Genomic DNA, 17,851 nt, shown 5'->3' with positions numbered 1-17,851 from the left:
AACTGGTCAGGTTGCCCAAAAGGTCAAAATGGTGGAAAGGTTAAAATGTTTTTAAAAGATCTGAGATATGTTTGTTTTTTGTGTTAGAGATTCCTCGAGGTTCCATTTGGGTGATTTGTGTGTGTTTATGGAAGTGTGTGAGGAAGATGTATCTTTTGGTGCTGAGCAGTGGGGCCTGGAAAGAGAGCTTGACAAGTGTGATGATCTTTGGAATCCTTCTTTTCTGTGAAGATCTCTGGTGAATCAGTTTCTTTTTTTACATTCTGTTCCTCACTGCACTGTAGAAAGGCATCCCTTGTATTCTTTGGAGGAAGGTCAGTAGCTCATAGAGACTATATCTGAATTTCTGTGACTGTTCTTTTTCTGCTTTTAAGCCCAGAGTAACCTGGGGAAGGCTTTGATGCTGTTATTTCTACTTACGTGCCAACATCTCAGGTTTTCCAAAACAATCTCAAGTCTCACTACTGGTCTGTGAGGATAGGACAAAAAAAAAAAGTAAGAAGTATATACTCTTCTTCTTTCACCTCTCTCTTGGCGATATGCCTATCATGTTTGGAATAAAAGAAGCTTTAATTTAGGGTAACACCTTGTAGCATCTTTAAAACTATGGTTTAACTATCATTCTGTTAGCCTTGGATACTCCTAAAGCAAGAATGTAAGAAGCAGCCACTTAGAAACCAAAGGGAGACGCCAGAGTTTGAGGGATGCCTTCAGACAACAAAAGAACATTTCAGACATCAATTAGGACATAGGTTTTAAGTCCTGGGCATTGTACTGAATACGCCCAACAGGCCTGCATCTCATTACTTATCCCAGTAAATTTTATTTTTGTGTGAGGACTATGGATGTAGTTAACAGGAGTCTTCTGATAGAAGAAGGCGATGAGAAGCAGAAGTCTCTTCAGAATGGGATTCCGTACCAATCCCCTTGGAACCTAAGAGTGTATCTTAGAATTTAAGACCGTTTGTACATAAAAAGGAGCCAGCTACATGAGAGGCTTGGAATTAATGAGCCCATTGTCAGAAGGTGGTGTGTGGGTGGGGGGGGCATCATTCCTGGAGGGTAGTTGAAAAGCCAGATATGACAGAACCTCACAGAGGAAAAGGGAAAACAGTAACCACTACAATTCTCTTATCAGTACTTGCAAACATAAAGAGATTCTGGTTGGTGACCTCTGGGCTTTATCAAAGAACATTACAACTCCTAGAAGAGAGTCAACTTTCTTACTTGACAATGGAAATCCTATACTCTGCTAATCCATATGTTGAAAACAGCAAGGGTTACTGGGTATTTAAAGGATCATTACCTTTATAAAAAGTGTGTGCATGTGTGTGCGCACATGCGTGCATTTCTGTCTTTTTTTTTTCTTTCTTTTCTAAAAAATTTTGAAGAAGCAGTTTATGTTTGGGTCCATTTCCCCTTTTTTGTAATTAGGCTCATAGTTTTTCTAACTTCATTATTGTCAGGAGGTAGTGATTTAGTCAGTGGGAGGTAAAACTGAAGATTTCGGACTTCTTTTTCCTCCTTCTGGATAACCAGTTAACCCCAGGAATGCTTTGGCCAGTGCAAGGGTAAAATGAGGACACAAGTTTTATTTTTTAAAGATTTTTCTTATTATCAAATCACACGTATTTTTTTCTAAAATTTTGAAATACAACCCAGTTTTACCAGTTGCAAAATATACTTTGGCTTGGCAAGTTTATAGGCTCTCATTTTCTTGTTGAACTAAAAATTTGCTATTAGTTGCTATAAATGAAAATGACAGTGGCTTTCTGATTTTTCCAAAAGGTACCCTGATACAGTTTTATTCCATTCATTTTATTCTTTTCAAAACTGGACAATTACAACCCCAAGGGGTTGGCATTTTTAGCTTGCCACACGTTCCTATTGTTTATATAATGCCAAACACTGGCTAGAATAGTTTTCTTCCATTGACTTAATTTTGTTAAAAAGTAATTTTGGCAATTTTGGATGCCACGTAGACATAACCTCGTAATGTGCCAGTCATTGTCAACATCTTTCATGCTGGGCAAATCCACTGCTGGTGCATTTCCAGTGCATGTGATCGTGGATTATGTGACCACCATTTGAGAAGGCCTCCCACCACACTGATTTTGTCATCACTTGGTATATATAATACAGTCCTCCCCCCAAATCACAGCAGCAAAGAGGTTAATTCTTTGAACACACTGCTCTCTCAGACAAGGATATATGAGGCCATAGAGTATGGTAAACTAAGAACCTAAGAATCATACTGGGAATTCATAGACTGTGGTCCAGTCCTAACTTTGTGCCAATCTGAGCAAAACTACTTTAGGTCCCAGTTTTCCTATCCGAAAAATTGAAGGATTGGGCCACTGATTTCTAATATCTCTTTCAGAATACCAATAATCTCTCTCCTTGCTGCTTTCCTTTTCTACCTTTTCTCCCATGTGTATATGGCCTTAAAGTATTAGGATATGTGTTGTTAAGGAAGTTGGACAATCATGGCTCACAATTGACATTCTTCTCACAGCTCAGGCAATCCCTAGTAGTACAATGGAAGAAACAGCTACTGAGAAAGAGCAGTGGTTTGAGAATGGATGGCCTGGGGAATATCCCCAATCACCAAAAGAAGACTCTCATTCAACAGCAGGGACAGCTGGTAATGGATTGTTTAACAAGCAAACTTGGGTGGAAGCTTCCTCTTGGGTTAAATGTTGAGCATTGAGGACACTGAACAGAAAGACATTGAAGGAATTGTCACAAGATATTAAGTTTCCTTAATAAATTATGATGTGGCCAACACAGAGCCAACCCTTAGATGCTCATAACAAATCACGAAAACAGGAATGATATAGCATACAAAGGAGACACAGAGAATATGTCTCTTGCGTGTGTCACTTTCAGATCTAGTTTTGGGCATCCCCCAGTGAGACTGTAGCAGAGACTGATCTGACCAAATATTCCCTCTTGTTTTATAAAGGAATCTACAACATGGCTTTATGAAATACTGGGCACATTAGAAAGCATTTGGTTAGAATCCTAATGTTGGAAGAAATGGAGCCAGATAGTTAAAAAATACCTGTGTGATGTCATTAAGCCCTTTGGTCATGTCTATTTGGAGATTTCTCTTTGAATGCTCGGTGCTTCTTTTCTTACATTTACAAAAACACACTTTCTCTATTCTTGAGTTGTGGGATTGTGGAACTTGGACTCGAGTTCTGTCATCATCTCTAAGTGATGCCAGATAACTTTGGCTCTGCAAGCTGCTATGCATGATTCTTTTGTCTGTGTGGCAGAAACACGGAAATGCATCCTGTCTTGTAAAAGAATGTGAATTCCGTATTCTCACTTGGTATCAGAATAGTCCCCTGTCTCCATTTGCAACATAGAAGATAATGCAGAATGTCCTTCGGATGGTGGCAGCTTCTGAATGCCTACCTGCCAGAGCAGTGGATTCAGTGACTGGCTGTGTGGTGTGATTGGTGCTAAGAGGCTACTACTGGAATCTTCTCTACCTATATATCTCCACTGGCTCAGAATGATGCAAAAGCACGTGTTGAATTCTTGTATGTCCCTTGAGCTGTGAATCCCATTGTTAGAAGGTAATGCTTCTAATGGATTCCATTCATGCTTTTGAGGTGAATGGCATTTATTTCAGGTTTATCTTGTGGGAAGCCTGATTCCTTCTCTAAATCACTGCCAGCCCAATGTGCATTTCACTGGGATGTGGTTGTCTCGGAATGACATCATGTGCTTAGATACTTCCTCCTTTAGGGCATGGTGGCCACATGGCGTGTGGTTCAAGAGCCACTTCTTTATCTTCACATGATGACTATAGCTCATCCTTTATTCATGCAGGGGTCATTAATGCTTTTGTGGCCTCTACTTCCCATGCTGATTGCTAAGTAAATGAGCATGAACAAACCCATACCTACTAAAACATTCTGTGTTTACACATCTTCTTGGCCCTCTATACCAGGAAGATGCTTTCATTGTCTTGTCTAGAGAATAAAGTCTTTTTAAAAGTATCAGTGTATGTATCCCTGGCCAGATGTCAACTAACACTTTGACATTTGCTTGAACTACATTGTCACAACAGCCCCAGCCCAAGACAGCCATCCAGACCAAAGAATGACAACTCAGAGTCAAGAGGACAGCTCCTGGACTTATTTCTTTGACCCAGTCTCACATCCAATGGGACGAGATCATCAAACAGAAAGATGGATGGGTAATAGCCTCTGAGCTTTTTTATATATTCTGTTTTTGAAAGCCACCCAATGGCTATTTACTTAGAAATGTGCCCTTGATTTTAGACTGCTTCCTAAGGCACCTGAAGTTTCTTTAGAAATTGGTTTTCTAGGTAGGGGTGATATGGACAGTCATCTGAATATGAAATCCTGGGCTGAGACTGAAGAATTCAGCCAGAGGGATAAAGAAGAATTAGTTCTAAGATGGTGGGAGTGGAAGTTATTTTCTCTGAAGAAGGAGCAGTCTCAAGGTTTCTTTTCCACTTACTTTTAAGTACAGGGTTTTAAAAAGAGTGAAGTGATCGAATTCAGTTACTATTGTCAGTGTAGACCCAAAGATGTAACTTGTCTTTGGGAGAGAAAACTTAGAGATAAAAAATTGGTAAGTACTCATTTCAAACAAGTAACTAAAAAGCTCAGAAAACGTTATTCACTCTTGCCACATTGAGAGAGAAATACAGTACCCAGTGACTTAGGATTTAGACCACTCTTGGCCCTCAATAAATGTTTGCAAATTTAATGAATGGACAACTTTTATACAGGATGGAATCCCTGTTTTCTTAAATACCATTCTTATTTACCTATTAGCAATTAAAAACAGAAATGAAAGAGTAAAAAAGATACTAGCTGTAGTTGAGCAAGAATAGAAGATTGTGATTCTATTTGACCAATTTTTATATTCAAAAGGAATTCTTTATCAGAGAGAATCTGTAGGAGTTGGCAGCAGGTGGTGTCATCCCTTTTCTCAGTCTTTACTAAGCTGAAGAATCCATGCTCCTTACTATACCCATGAATTGAGTTACTCAAGTTTTTTTTTTTTTTTTTAATTATTCGACAAGATGTCTTGATGGCAGAAATGTCACATTCCAAAAAGGGAGATAAACCAAAAGAGTCAATAGAAGGATGTGAATTTTCAGTCATAGCATTGAATATATTATCTGGATCCAAACTGCCAAGGGTATGCATAACATAAACTGTATTGAAATGTGTTCTAAGACACAATGATGATGTCTCTCAATATTGAATTGAACAAAATTATCTCCAAAATGAATCCCACAGTTTCTATGGCTTCATTTCTTTAAAACATCCTATGCTGTACCCCAATGTTAATGATTAGATATCCCTTAAGCTACAATTGTATTAAATATCTTCTAATGTGCAATGCATTATGGCTACACAATGTTCCATGACCTTAGCTGATTTAAAATTTAGCTAGGAAAAGAAAACATTTATCATCAATGATAAATCAAAATGTATCTAACAATACTAGATGATAGGTAATAGATGTCAAATGAATGTTGCCAACAATAAACACAAAAATTCAGAAGACCCTCCAGAGAGTGTCAGAGAAAGATGCATCTGATCTGTTTTTTTTCAAAAATGGAAAAGAAACATGGATGGTCAGAGAAAGGAAGTCAGGGAAAGTTTTTCTAGGAAGGAGACTCATGTAAGGAGAGGCATAAAGGAAGGTAAACCAAGGAATCAATTTTTCAGAGTGACTGGGTCCATGTGTCATAAAGGAAGATGAGTTTGAATGGCTATGTTGTGGCCATTAGGTTGTGGGGTTGAAGTACCACATGCAAACCCAACACACATACATGTTCATGCACATGACTGCTGGAGGCTCTGGTATATCCATGGTAGAAAGCCAAGCCAGTAAAAAGCCTTCTGGATCAATTTTTTTTTTTAAAGATTTTATTTATTTATTTGAGAGAGAGAGAGAATGAGAGAGAGCGAGTACGAGAAGGGGGAGGGTCAGAGGGAGAAGCAGACTCCCTGCTGAGCAGGGAGCCCCATGTGGAACTCGATCCCGGGACTCCAGGATCATGACCTGAGCCGAAGGCAGTCGCTTAACCAACTGAGCCACCCAGGCGCCCCTTCTGGATCAATATTAAGCCTCCATACTAATGAACAGAAAGAGAGCCCATTACATTGAACACGTCAAGGGCAACACAATTGGCTTCAACCATAGAACAGTGCAAAACGTCTTGAAGGAGTCTACTTATAAAAGGGAAGATGAGCAAGAGTGTCTAGACACTTTCAACAGACAGGACGTTTCTGGGAGAATATCCATTTGGGGTTTTGATTTGGGTTGGCCTTTCCTCCTTTTTGAAACCTGGAATAATACAGTCAGCCACGTTTTGTCCTACAAAGATCTTGATTGTCTTTTCTTGTATGTAAAGGCTTCAGTGTAGATGCGAGTGCCCAGTATTCAAGTGTTTCCTTCTGGAGTCATCTGGACCTGATTAAATCTATCTGGATGCAGCAGTGTGGGTGAACTTTGAGCTAGAGAGCCAGCAACAGCAATGGGGCTCTTGGATTGTTTGGTCACTGTTTCCCTCAGGACTTGTTATTCCAGCAGCACGGATTCGTGATATTTACTAGAAACAGCACACTTAAATGTTTCAGTGACACTTCTGTATCACTCAGCATTGGACATGTTAAATTCCAGAGACACCTTATACTTATGTTTATGTGGAGAATGATTCACTGACCTCTACCGCTTATTTCTTGCCCCCAAATACTTCCCGTGACTTCCATGTAGGTAGTATTGGATGATAATTTTATGTGTTATATGCACATTCACTTTGGGAAGCAGAAAGGACCAAAAGAGAGAAGAGGGTTGTAAAAAAAAAAAAAATCTTTTGCCAGGTGAGGGAGATGAGAAAAAATGGTGTCCGAACCAGTACATTTTGTCTTTTCTCCATGATCCAGAACACATGTGTCTATAAGGGAAGCAAGCTGTATGGCATGGGACAAGTCACACGCGGGCTATGTTTCTGTCTTTTTGCAAGGCTTGAGAGGCATGTCATGTGCTTATTTAGTGTCCTTGCAGACTCAGCAAAAATAAACAAAAATTGCACCTTTCATACACTTAGCCTTTAAATGAAAGCCAGTTACTTCTTGTGATACTTTTTGAAGAAGTCATAATTTGTTCCAGTTCTGGAGACATGAATCAGTATGTAGTTTTTTTCCCTCTAGTACAGGTTTTCATATGAAAATAGTTTGTCTAGAGACCATAAACCACCCTCAGGGAGTAGCTTAGTAAATCAAGCATTAACACCAATTTGATTCCTTCAGATATGGACTCCAGCCATAATACAACACGTCAGCCTTCTGCAGATCCAAACACACATTTGGTGGAAGACTTGGACAGGACAGGACCTTTTTCAGTGACAACTCGTAAGGATATAACAGCCCCTCTGCTGGCCTGTAGTCCCGCTTTAGCTCTTGCTCACCCTGGCCCGGATGCAAAGCTTGGTGGTAGAATGGTGCAGTTAGGGCTACGTGGCTCAGCTCAGCCCAGAGTATGAAAGGGTCGTCATTGCCTATATTTACTTGGTGGGTTCTTTAAATCTGATTTTGCCTTCATTCTTGGTGATTTCCAGATGCAATGACTTTATGTTAAGGAAACTAAAAGGGTTGTGGGATTCTGCCCAACCTGATTTTCCTTCCCAAAATAGTTATGTGAGTGAAACCCAAGACCACGGCTAAGACAGTAGTTTCTCTATGTTTTAACCATCTCCTTTTGGTTCCCATCTTTCCTCCAATCAAGGCAGGAGAGGAGTAGGGTTGCTTTCATGGTTGTGAAAAGATATTTTGGGTCCAGATAATTATACAGAATGGGGAAATTACAGCAGCCCACAAAAGAGGGGCAAGACATACTGTTGACCATTAACAAAGGTGCCGAGGCCCGGGAACAAAAGAGGAACATTTGCTAATATCTCTTCCTATTACTAAACATCTGAAAGAATCAATGCTAAATTGCCACTGTATGGACAGGGCTATCCTAGAGATCAGACTGAAGTCATCTGCAATTTCTTGACAGAATATGAAAGAAATCCAGAATTAAGAGGGCTTCATTTCACTGCTTGCTACACATACTGGGCAGAGTCCTTCATGTGAGCCCTTCTAGGCAGAGGAAAAATAAGCAAGCATGTATTGATCACCAAGAATGTATGTAGCACAGTGTTACACATCAAAGAAGATGGAGGGAAGCCTAAGACGGTCCCCTCCAAGGGAGGGTCTTGTGTTTCCACTTAATGTCCCTGCTGACTTTTATTCTGACACTGGGATTGGGATTTGGTGAATGTCTTTCTCCTGGTTGTCATGTGTACTTGGTGGTGGACATGGCTTACTGATGTGCTTTATGGAAGGCTTGCACCTGTAACTCAGAGGTCAGTACCTTTCTTAGAAGAACACAAAAGAAATCAAACCAAAACAGTCAAAGTGATTTCAGATATGGGCAGTGGTTCAACCTCAAATTGGTATATGTCAGTGAGGGCCCTGTGTTTGCCCAGGCAAGCGTTTCCTGACGTTTCGGTGCAGTGATGAGAATCCTCATTCACAGACAAGATCAAAAACCTAATAATAGAGTAAAATGGTAACTTTAATTTAATATTCTTTAGAAGGGACTTAAGATTTCTTTGTGCAAGTTTGATCTGAGTTATTTGAGCAAGTTGTTCTAGATTCTAGAGCTTCTTCCTCTTTTGTCATGAGAATTGTGCTACCTGCTATCCTGGTATTCATTTCCCTACAGTCCCACTTCTCGACCCACAGCTGGGTGCTCTTGATTGTGTATAGGAGCACCAGAATTCAACCATTCCTTTTTCCCTGTCTCTGCGTTCCCCGGTTTCCTAAGTGACTAGAAGCGGTGCTACAATTGGGCCAGGATGGTCCAGGGTGGACAAAAGTTTTGGTTCAGGCTTCACCTTGGCACTTTACCTTTGTTGATTGTACTGAAAAAGAGGTTCTTAGGGCCAATTAGGGACAAAACAGAATTCTGTTGTACATTTCTATCAATCAGAGGAGAATGGTATACCCAAACTTCGGTCTTCCTAGGCACCTACCTGTCTGACACTACCATAGCTAGATCCTTCCTGTCAGCAGATAACAGAGGATTTGTTTCATGGTTCCAAAGTAACGCTGGATTCCTCCCTCATTGAAACAGAGCAGAGTCATACTCAGAGCTTCTCTACATCACATGGAGGCTTGGAAGAAGATAAAGACCATCCAATGACTTCTACTCCAACATCTAGCAGTAAGGATTATAAAGCCCAGTTGGCTTCAGCTCTTGATAAAGATCCATAAATCATGGATGTTTGTACCGTGTCTTTGGTGGAGGTACATCACTTGGCGGCTATTATGCTGTTATTTCTGATCAGAAGGTGCGGCTGGTGGTGGTTCTTGGATTTTTCTGCTTTGTAGGCCTCTTAGAAGCTATTGTACATTAAGTGCAAGCTGTATTTCTTAATCTTAAAGGTCAGCTTTCTTAAACTCTAAAGTTAGTCGCGTGGTTTTAAAATCGCTTACATATGATTTATAATTGGTGTAAAGGTCTGAATTCTATCACTCTCTGTTTTCCTTTCATCAACATATTATTTTGCCATTCATCCTCTGGACATACATCCATAGTGCTGGTGACTAAGAAGCAGTGCCCCTATGGCAAAGGAAAAAGTAATGAAAGCCCGTGAGGGCTTTGAAACCTGGCATTTACGGTTCCATTTGCAGGCAACATAATTTTACTTTTCAGTTCAATGATGTGTTTTCTCCACTTCATCAAAGGCGGGTCCAGTTGAGTAAGCGCTCAAGATTATCTAGTACCTGAGTTGACTTCAAGGTCACAGTCGTAGCGGCATAAACCTAACTTTAACAATCCAGGCAGATGTTACGACAAATCCCTTTCTTGGGTATTGGGATCACCAGAATCTTTTCCATTGAATCATGTCCAGGTGGTGCAGATTGCAAAATATCACTTTGGTTCAGTAATAGTAGGAATGAACTGCACTGTCTTTTGCTCCAAACTCATGAATAACAAGTGGAAAGCTTTTGCAGCACTGGCACGTTCTGAAGACAAGCACCCGATGGGTGGTGGCCTCACAACTGTGGGCTTACCACTGATCCCACCTCCACACAGATAGGACTGATGGCAGAGGCGGAAAAAGAGGTGGACATCTTCCTAAAGACTCAGCTACTTCAGTGGAAGGTTCTACTTCTCACTCACCAGCCACGGGGGAATACAGGACCCTCATCCCGGTGACCCCTGCTAACACAGGGTCCCCTGGAGTTACTGAAGTCAATATTGCTGGAGATTCCAACTCTAACGTTATTCGTTTCTTTTCAGGTAACTTGGCCATTTGTTATCCGGTTGGATTTCTCTACAGAGAGAAACAACACGTAATTTCATACTATAGGGGGACATTTTCTGTGTGGGCTGTGATTAGACCGATTTGTGATATGGGAATGGCCTTTATCCCAGGTCATCATTCTAGTGCAAATAAAATTAGATTTATTTTAGATAAATAGTGTTTTATTTGCCAGTTTAGTCTCCGTTTATTTTTGTGACCTTGTTGTTAGGGTAGAATTTCTTTCTTTGTTCCTAATCTTGTGGTATATTAATTTGAGCCATATGAAATCAATGCTTTTGTAGGTCAAAGTAGTCAAATATTAGCAATTTCATTTGATTCAACTCAGATATGCTACCTGTTTCATAAGGTTTTACCCAACATGTGACTCATTTCCATATGCTGATATCTTTGTTCTGAAATTATTTTCTTTACTGGTGATGGATTAATGAATTTTACTTCCGGTGAAGGGCTCGTGGCTAAACCTACTTATGATTCACACCTCAAACTTTATGATTTAATCTACTAATAATGAATAGGCATGACTTTTCCTATTGCAATGGCAAAGAGATGACTAAAGATGACTTATTGAATTAAGTTGGACATGGACCTAAAAGGAGAGCGAGACTTCTTTTCTCAAATAAGCAGTCTTCCCTACTTCTCCCTTTCTTTGTTCTTTCATTTGCATTAAGAAACTTACATTGAAGAAAAATGAACTGGAAATACCTACTCTGGATAAGAAATGAGAATTGGAATCTCTCCTCCCCGTGCCAGTGATTCAAGTGTTTCTTGCCACTCAACCATTGAATTACATTAAAGATTTGTGATTTTAAATATATATGGATCTGTAGCAAGGTCTGCCTCTCCTCCCCTGCAAAAAGAATAAGTCTTATGAGAACCCGGTATATAAAACAGATGACATCTGTGATGCTCTAGTTGATATGGGGACAGAAGACTCAGAATGCCAAGTGCTTGGATTCTTTCCTCTGGGCTGCTCACCCAGAGCTTCCAGAAAAGCAGTTTTTAAAAATACTAACTTTGGTGATATTGGCAAGACAAAACTCCTCACACCCTTTGATTCATTATTCATCATGGTTCTGCCCTCAGTTATTAAACATCCCGAGTAGCATTGTCCATTTTCTTCCAAAGAAATTAATCTTAGAGCACTGCCTCTTTTCTCTTGGCAGAATAAGGACTGTGGTACAATCAAATGAATTTAAATTTTAAATGGCAATTTTAAAAGTAATAGTATCGTGGAAGGGTTACATAGCCTATTTGTTAGTAAATAAAATGCTTTCTACAAAATTGATACTCACAGATGCTGATTCCTTCTATAATTCCATGATCAAACAGATTTTCTGTGGTTCTTCATGGATTAAATGGTTAGTAAGTGATTCAACTGTCATCCTTGGTTTTCTTCCAAGCCACTCAGATAAAGCTGATTTCTTCCCATACGTTTTTCTCTGTCTTGATGCTTCATGTTAAGAACTAAAACATTCACCATTATGGTGGTGGTTGCAGTGCTGGCGGTGGTGGTGGTCTTGGGGGTACCGGTGTTGGCATTTCAGCAAATGCTGTTTTCGAGTATTCTAACTAAGGAACAAAGCAATCTGTCTCCCCTGTACAATTACACGAGAGATGACAGGACGTCTACCTCCGCCTTCTCTAATCAAGGAAATGGTGATGATCAGATTACTATATTTTCCTTACAGGTCTTCATAATGGGTGACTGTAGCCATTTTATGAAACCATTATCCCTTTCCGTTGTTATTGTTGTTTGTCTTGTTGTTGTCTTGTTGTTTTGTTTTGTTTTTTTTAAGATTCCAGCACATTGGAAAGTGTGTGGGGAAGAGGGAGAAGAGCAGGGGTTTCCATAGGCTGAATCTGAGATTTGACCTGCAGACCCAGATTTGAGCAGTTCATGAGCTTGTCTCAATCTAAAGCCTTTTGGTGATAGATATTTGGGAAGATGGGATTATATTAACTCTTGGTGTTGAAAATACAGATTTGAATTTTGAAAAATGTTATTTTTTAAAATATATTCTAATAACCAGGTCCACATTTTTTACATGTTAACACGCATCTTCTTATTCCTTTTTCACTTATCTTTAGGCTCTTTTTCTCTAAATAAGCATTTGACTTTTCCCTTTGAATTTTTACATAATTCAACACCAAGATCCTTTACTGCACACCAAAACCATTTTCTATTTCCTGCCTCAGAGAAATCTCTTTAAGTGGCTCATGCTCTGAGTCAGAGAGTACACACACTCCCAGCGATCCCATTTGTGTAATTCAAAACATGGAGTCTTTATTTCAAAGACGCAGTATCAAGTTCCAACCTCAGATCTGCGAAGACATCATGATATTTTTGTGAGAGTGTTATGTTCTTAGATTTCTACCAAAACCACACTTCCTGTGGTCATCCTGGATGGTCTGTGCTGTCCCAGTTTCCTTTATTGTGATTAAAGCCCTAACCTACTCATCAGTGGATCCAGCAATGAACAGTAATTAGTACCATGGAGCCATTCAAGGTTCCTTGCCATTAGTTTTTTGATGACCTTTTACACACTAAACTTGGTGATAGGATGTCTGAAATTGCAAAAGTGAGGAAATGCAGATTGCAGTGGAACACCAGTAATGAACCTTTCTGATTACTCCTTACAGAAGACCAAGACTCATCAGTTCACCCCAGTGGAACATCCCATATCACTCATGGATCAGAATCAGCTGGTGAGTTTGAGCTACTGTAGTCATTTACTGTTATCATCACTGAGCCTACCGATGATTAATAAAGCATGAGTCAGTGTCTCAAGAAGAGTGGTTCTCAGACTTTCTTAGCATGCGTCACTATCTTGGAGAGTGCTTATTAAATCACACTGGTGGGCCCCATTCTTAAGGTTTCTGATGCGGTAGGTCTGAGGTGGAGCTTGAGCATATTTATTTCTAGTAAGTTCCCTGGTGATGCTGATGCTGCAGAGACGGGGACCGCACTTTGAGAACTACCGTGTTGGAGAGAGAAGTCTTCCATGTGGAAGGATCAGGAAGAATTCAGGCAGGGTCTCAATTTAGCATTGTACTACACCAGCCTGATTAAGAACATGGGTCTTGGAGTAAGAATGGCCTGGGCTTGATCCCAGCTCCTCCATATACTAACTGAGGATGTTGCTTAAGGGATTTGAGACTCAGTTTCCTAACAATTAAAATTGGGATAATAATAATTGTTGCAGGGCATTGTTTTAAAGACTAAATGATGAAACAGGTGTAAAGGTGTAAAGCACATGGCACTGTACCCTAGCATTTACTGAGAATTTACTGCGTGCTGCTGGTGTTGTACTAAACACTTTCCATGTAGTAGGGTAGACCAGATGAAGCTGCTATTTTTGTAGGTCAACAGTTGAATATCCACGATTCCATATGGTTCATCTAATATTACTTTATATAATCATCCTACAAACCCTGTGACCTATGAAAGTATGGTTAGCATCCCTGTATTCCAGACAAGGACACTAAGACTCTGAAAGGGCAAGTACCTTGGCTGGGTTGACATGACTGGTAAGTTGAGTGGTGGAGCCAGGTTTCAAGCCCCGAGGTCTCATATTGCCTCTATAAGTATGTTCTTTTTTTTTTTTTTTAAAGATTTTATTTATTTATTTGAACAGAGAGAGACACAGCGAGAGAGGGAATACAAGCAGGGGGAATGGGAGAGGGAGAAGCAGTCTTCCCACAGAGCAGGGAGCCCGATGTGGGGCTCGATCCCAGGACCCTGGGATCATGACCTGAGCCGAAGGCAGATGCTTAACGACTGAGCCACCTAGGCGCCCCTATAAGTATGTTCTGAAGAAAACACTCCATAATGACCATAATTACTGCCAGGCACGTATTATTAAATGGATACATGTTTGCTGTGACTCAGATCACACCCCTGGAAACATTACTGCAGGCACCAAAGTCTCACATGAGGCAGGTTTACTTGTGACCAGTAACACTGGAACCACTGAAAGTCCTGCCGATACCAGTGGCCCCATGAAAACCAGGGAATCCATCTGGACCATGGTCTTCCCCCCATGCCCAAGTCAGGGCTGCAGTTGCCTCCAGGCCTAAAGATTCACACACTTAAAGCAAATATGAAGACAGATATTTACATGGTGGCTCAGTAATAAGCTTTCATGCAAGAGCACAGGATAGAGGGGTTCATTAGAAATGCTTCTAAAGTAAAGCCAGAAGTCCCAAGCTCTTTAGGTTCCTTGGCTGGGGCATTTAGCCTTTCCCAAACTCAGTTTCCTTTATAGTAAAAAAGGTGATCAGGACACCTGCCTCTGTTACCTCCCAGAGTTTTGTGAAGAATGGGAGCTCTCAGGAAAATGAAAAATTTTGGGAAATGATAGGGAGTTATTATTTCAACCATGCTCTCTAAAATCAAGAGACCCTAGCTACTCCAAGTGTGGTCCTTGGACCAGCCACTGGGACATCTCCTAGGAGCTGGCTGGAAATGCAGAATCCCCAGCCATCCCAGACCTACTGAATCAAGGTCTGCATTTTAACTAGACCTCCCCCCACACTGGTTGTTTTGTATGTGCACTGAAGTTTGAGAAGCTCTGTCCTAGACTGTTTTTCTCACAGTCAAGGCCAGTTGAATTATCTCTGTGCACACGTCTCAGGTTGGATCTCATCTCCAAATTACAGTGTCAAGTGTCCGTCTTTGCAAAGCTTGCTTTCCCAGCCAGCTCTACCCTGGCTTCATTTGCAGACCTCTGGAGTGCAAGGTGAGGCCTGCTGTATCTCATCCATCTTCTCTGGCTTTTGCTTGAAGTGAGAATCAGGTGGGCGGGAGCCGTCTCTTTTGTTTGACTCCTGTGCAGGTGTGTATTGTTCAAGTGGGAGGTTTCATCTTGTTGTACACACACCCAGATCTTTCCTTGCTGGGAGCGCTTTTTTTGAAAACCAAAATAAAGAGATTATGATCCATTAGTGGCCTCCTTTTCAAATATCAAAGGCTGCTATGAGTCAGAGAAAGACCAGGGAGAGTACCTCTACTGCTTAGATGGCTTTCAAACCTGAAGATCTCCAGTGTAGATGGCCAGCATCTCATGACCCATGCAGGTGAAGACGTGCCAATGACCAAGGACCCCAGGGGGCAGCTAGGAAAAGCACCTTGGACTCCCAAGATTTGCAAAGTACAAAGGCCACTGTCAAAGTGGCATAAGAGGTGTTGAATGGCCCGAGGTATGGTAAGAATTTGTTTTGTTCCATTTCAAGTTTAATGAAAACATCAGATTGCATAAACAGGAGTCAGCCTATCCAAAATAACCATCATCATCAAAATTGTACTGTCCACTGTCTAAAGTTTGACTCTCCGCAGACATCTTCCTTTAATTCAACCCTGGCCATCTTCATCCATTGCTTAGCCAGACAGACTGCCCTGATTTGCTTTTTCTTCCCTTGGTAGACTTCAGAATTTTACAGTGGGTTCCCCATGGATAGGAGGGAACAAGTTCATTTTTGTGGGATATTTTCAAATTTTGTTTTGAAACGGAGGAGGAAGCATAAAAAACACAAGCAAAAGATGAAGCTTTAACTTAGGTGAGTCTCTTCATGAGATGTCTTAGAAGTTTCTTTTAAAACAGGATGCCTGGGGAGACGAACCATGAGAGACGATGGACTCTGAAAAACAGACTGAGGGTTCTAGAGGGGAGGGGGCTGGGAGGATGGGTTAGCCTGGTGATGGGTATTAAAGAGGACACATTCTGCATGGAGCACTGGGTGTTAAATGCACAAACAATGAATCATGGAACACTACATCTAAAACTAATGATGTAATGTATGGTGATTAACATAACAATAAAAAATAAAACATGATGCCTCCCTCATTTTGATGAGCCTCCCATACGGAGTTATGGATTCTTTTTTATTTTATTATGTTCAGTTAGCCAACATATAGTACATCATTAGTTTTTGATGTAGTGTTCAAACGATCAGATTTGTGGATTCTTTGTCTTGCTACGTCTCCTTCCAGTTTGAGATGCTTTGCTTGTTTCCTTATTTTGTTTTGTAGTGGTAGAAAATATTCATTCTTCTGAAAACAAGGCATGTTTCAATAACATATTACAGGGACTCCAATAGGATGATTTTCCCTGGACAGAAAGGCCATTGCCCCCTAAGCCCTTATTTTTTAATGTTTATTTTTGTGTCTGTGAAGGCACGGATGAGATTGTTAGATTTGCTTTGGACTTTCCAGAGCATTTGAATCCTCTAGGGATCTTGTTAAAATGAAGATTCTGACTCAGTAGGTTTGGGGTGAACCCTGAGATTCTGTATTCCTAGCAGGCTCCCCTGTGATGCTGATGCTGCTGATCCAGGGACCACACTTTGAGTAGCAAGGTCTTAAATCAGAAATAGTACAGAGCAACTACACACAATTCCCATTTCTTGTGCACTTCTTTAAACTTCTGTAAAATTATGGTGAAGTGGATTTTATTGTTATCCCCATTTTCTGAATGAGAAAACTGAGACCTGGAGAGGGTAGCTTGACTCAGCAGACGTCACTAGCAAGAGGCAGAGGGGGGACTGCCTGGCTCTGGAGCCCGAGGTCTTAAACACTGCACAGTTCCACTGATGAGAATTCTCATGTTCTTGATGAACAATGACATTTCCAGACACTGGCCTGAATCAAACCAACTTTTCTGGGGAGATATCTTTCGTGTAACACTTTATAAATATCTGCGGCTTGAATCTATAAATAGCTTCTCAGTGATGCAGAGCGTAGAGAGGTTGGCCCTGCGTGCTGCTCTGTAAGGAACTGGTCATTATGCATTCCAAACTTTGATTGAGAGATATTGTTTTTTTCCCCTTAGGCCACTCAAGTGGGAGTCAAGAAAGTGGGGCAAACACGACCTCGGGTCCTGTGCGGAAACCTCAAATTCCAGGTAAGTTTCAAGCTGTGTGGCAAAAAAAAAAAAAAGGATACTAAAAAAGTACATTCTTTGCAAGCTAAAGGGTGAATGAGAGCACTTGGTAGGAAAGAATGGAACTTTTTTTTTCTGGGTCCCATGAATTAAATGTCTGTCCCTGGCCTGTCCCCAAGAATTGGCATGTTAGGTTCTAAAGCTTCCTTCCCAGATGAGTGATCCATCACCCAGGGGACTCTGTCCCATACCCAGGTCCTTCCTATCCCTGCCCAGTTTCTCCTTTCTATCGGGGTTGGGGCATGGAAGTTTCTTCTCACATTGCAGACAGTGAGGAGATATAAGGGCCTTTGGAGGGGGTGGGGAGTAAAAACATTCTTCTGGTCCCCAAACAACTGTTTCTCAAGGGACAGTCTTTCCTGATCCAGACAGAAGAAAGTGTCCTAATGAGTCACATCGTGCAGTAGGAGGGCTGGGACACCTGGCTCTCCTGAGCATCAAGATTTAAGGTACTTGAGGCAAATTCTTTATGTGACTTGGGCTCAAAATGGAGCATTTCTAAGGGGGAGTTTACAAAGAAGAAAGGGTTTTC

At 40.9% G+C, this 17,851-nt stretch overlaps 1 protein-coding gene across 27 annotated transcripts in view; it reads left to right on the top strand.

Annotated features, from left to right (window-relative positions):
- CD44 (CD44 molecule (IN blood group)) overlaps nucleotides 1-17,851 on the top strand; it is an 87,607-nt gene that overhangs the window by 58,706 nt on the left and 11,050 nt on the right. For 9 of the 27 annotated variants that reach the window (XM_081798341.1, XM_081798328.1, XM_081798327.1 and 6 more), the window contains 7 exons: nucleotides 2,516-2,644; nucleotides 4,085-4,213; nucleotides 7,314-7,415; nucleotides 9,184-9,273; nucleotides 10,150-10,356; nucleotides 13,022-13,087; nucleotides 17,209-17,280. In XM_081798341.1, the coding sequence (XP_081654467.1) occupies nucleotides 2,516-2,644; nucleotides 4,085-4,213; nucleotides 7,314-7,415; nucleotides 9,184-9,273; nucleotides 10,150-10,356; nucleotides 13,022-13,087; nucleotides 17,209-17,280 (795 nt within the window). The remainder of the gene's footprint in view (nucleotides 1-2,515; nucleotides 2,645-4,084; nucleotides 4,214-7,313; nucleotides 7,416-9,183; nucleotides 9,274-10,149; nucleotides 10,357-13,021; nucleotides 13,088-17,208; nucleotides 17,281-17,851) is intronic. The other 18 variants (XM_081798335.1, XM_081798333.1, XM_081798339.1 and 15 more) reach the window with 7 other exon arrangements.

The sequence above is a fragment of the Leptonychotes weddellii genome, chromosome 11 (assembly GCF_054177405.1).
Source record: "Leptonychotes weddellii isolate Sample4059 chromosome 11, ASM5417740v2, whole genome shotgun sequence".
NCBI lineage: Eukaryota > Metazoa > Chordata > Mammalia > Carnivora > Phocidae > Leptonychotes > Leptonychotes weddellii.
Note: the sequence above shows the minus strand (reverse complement) of the source record. Positions and strands in the feature narration are given on the sequence as shown.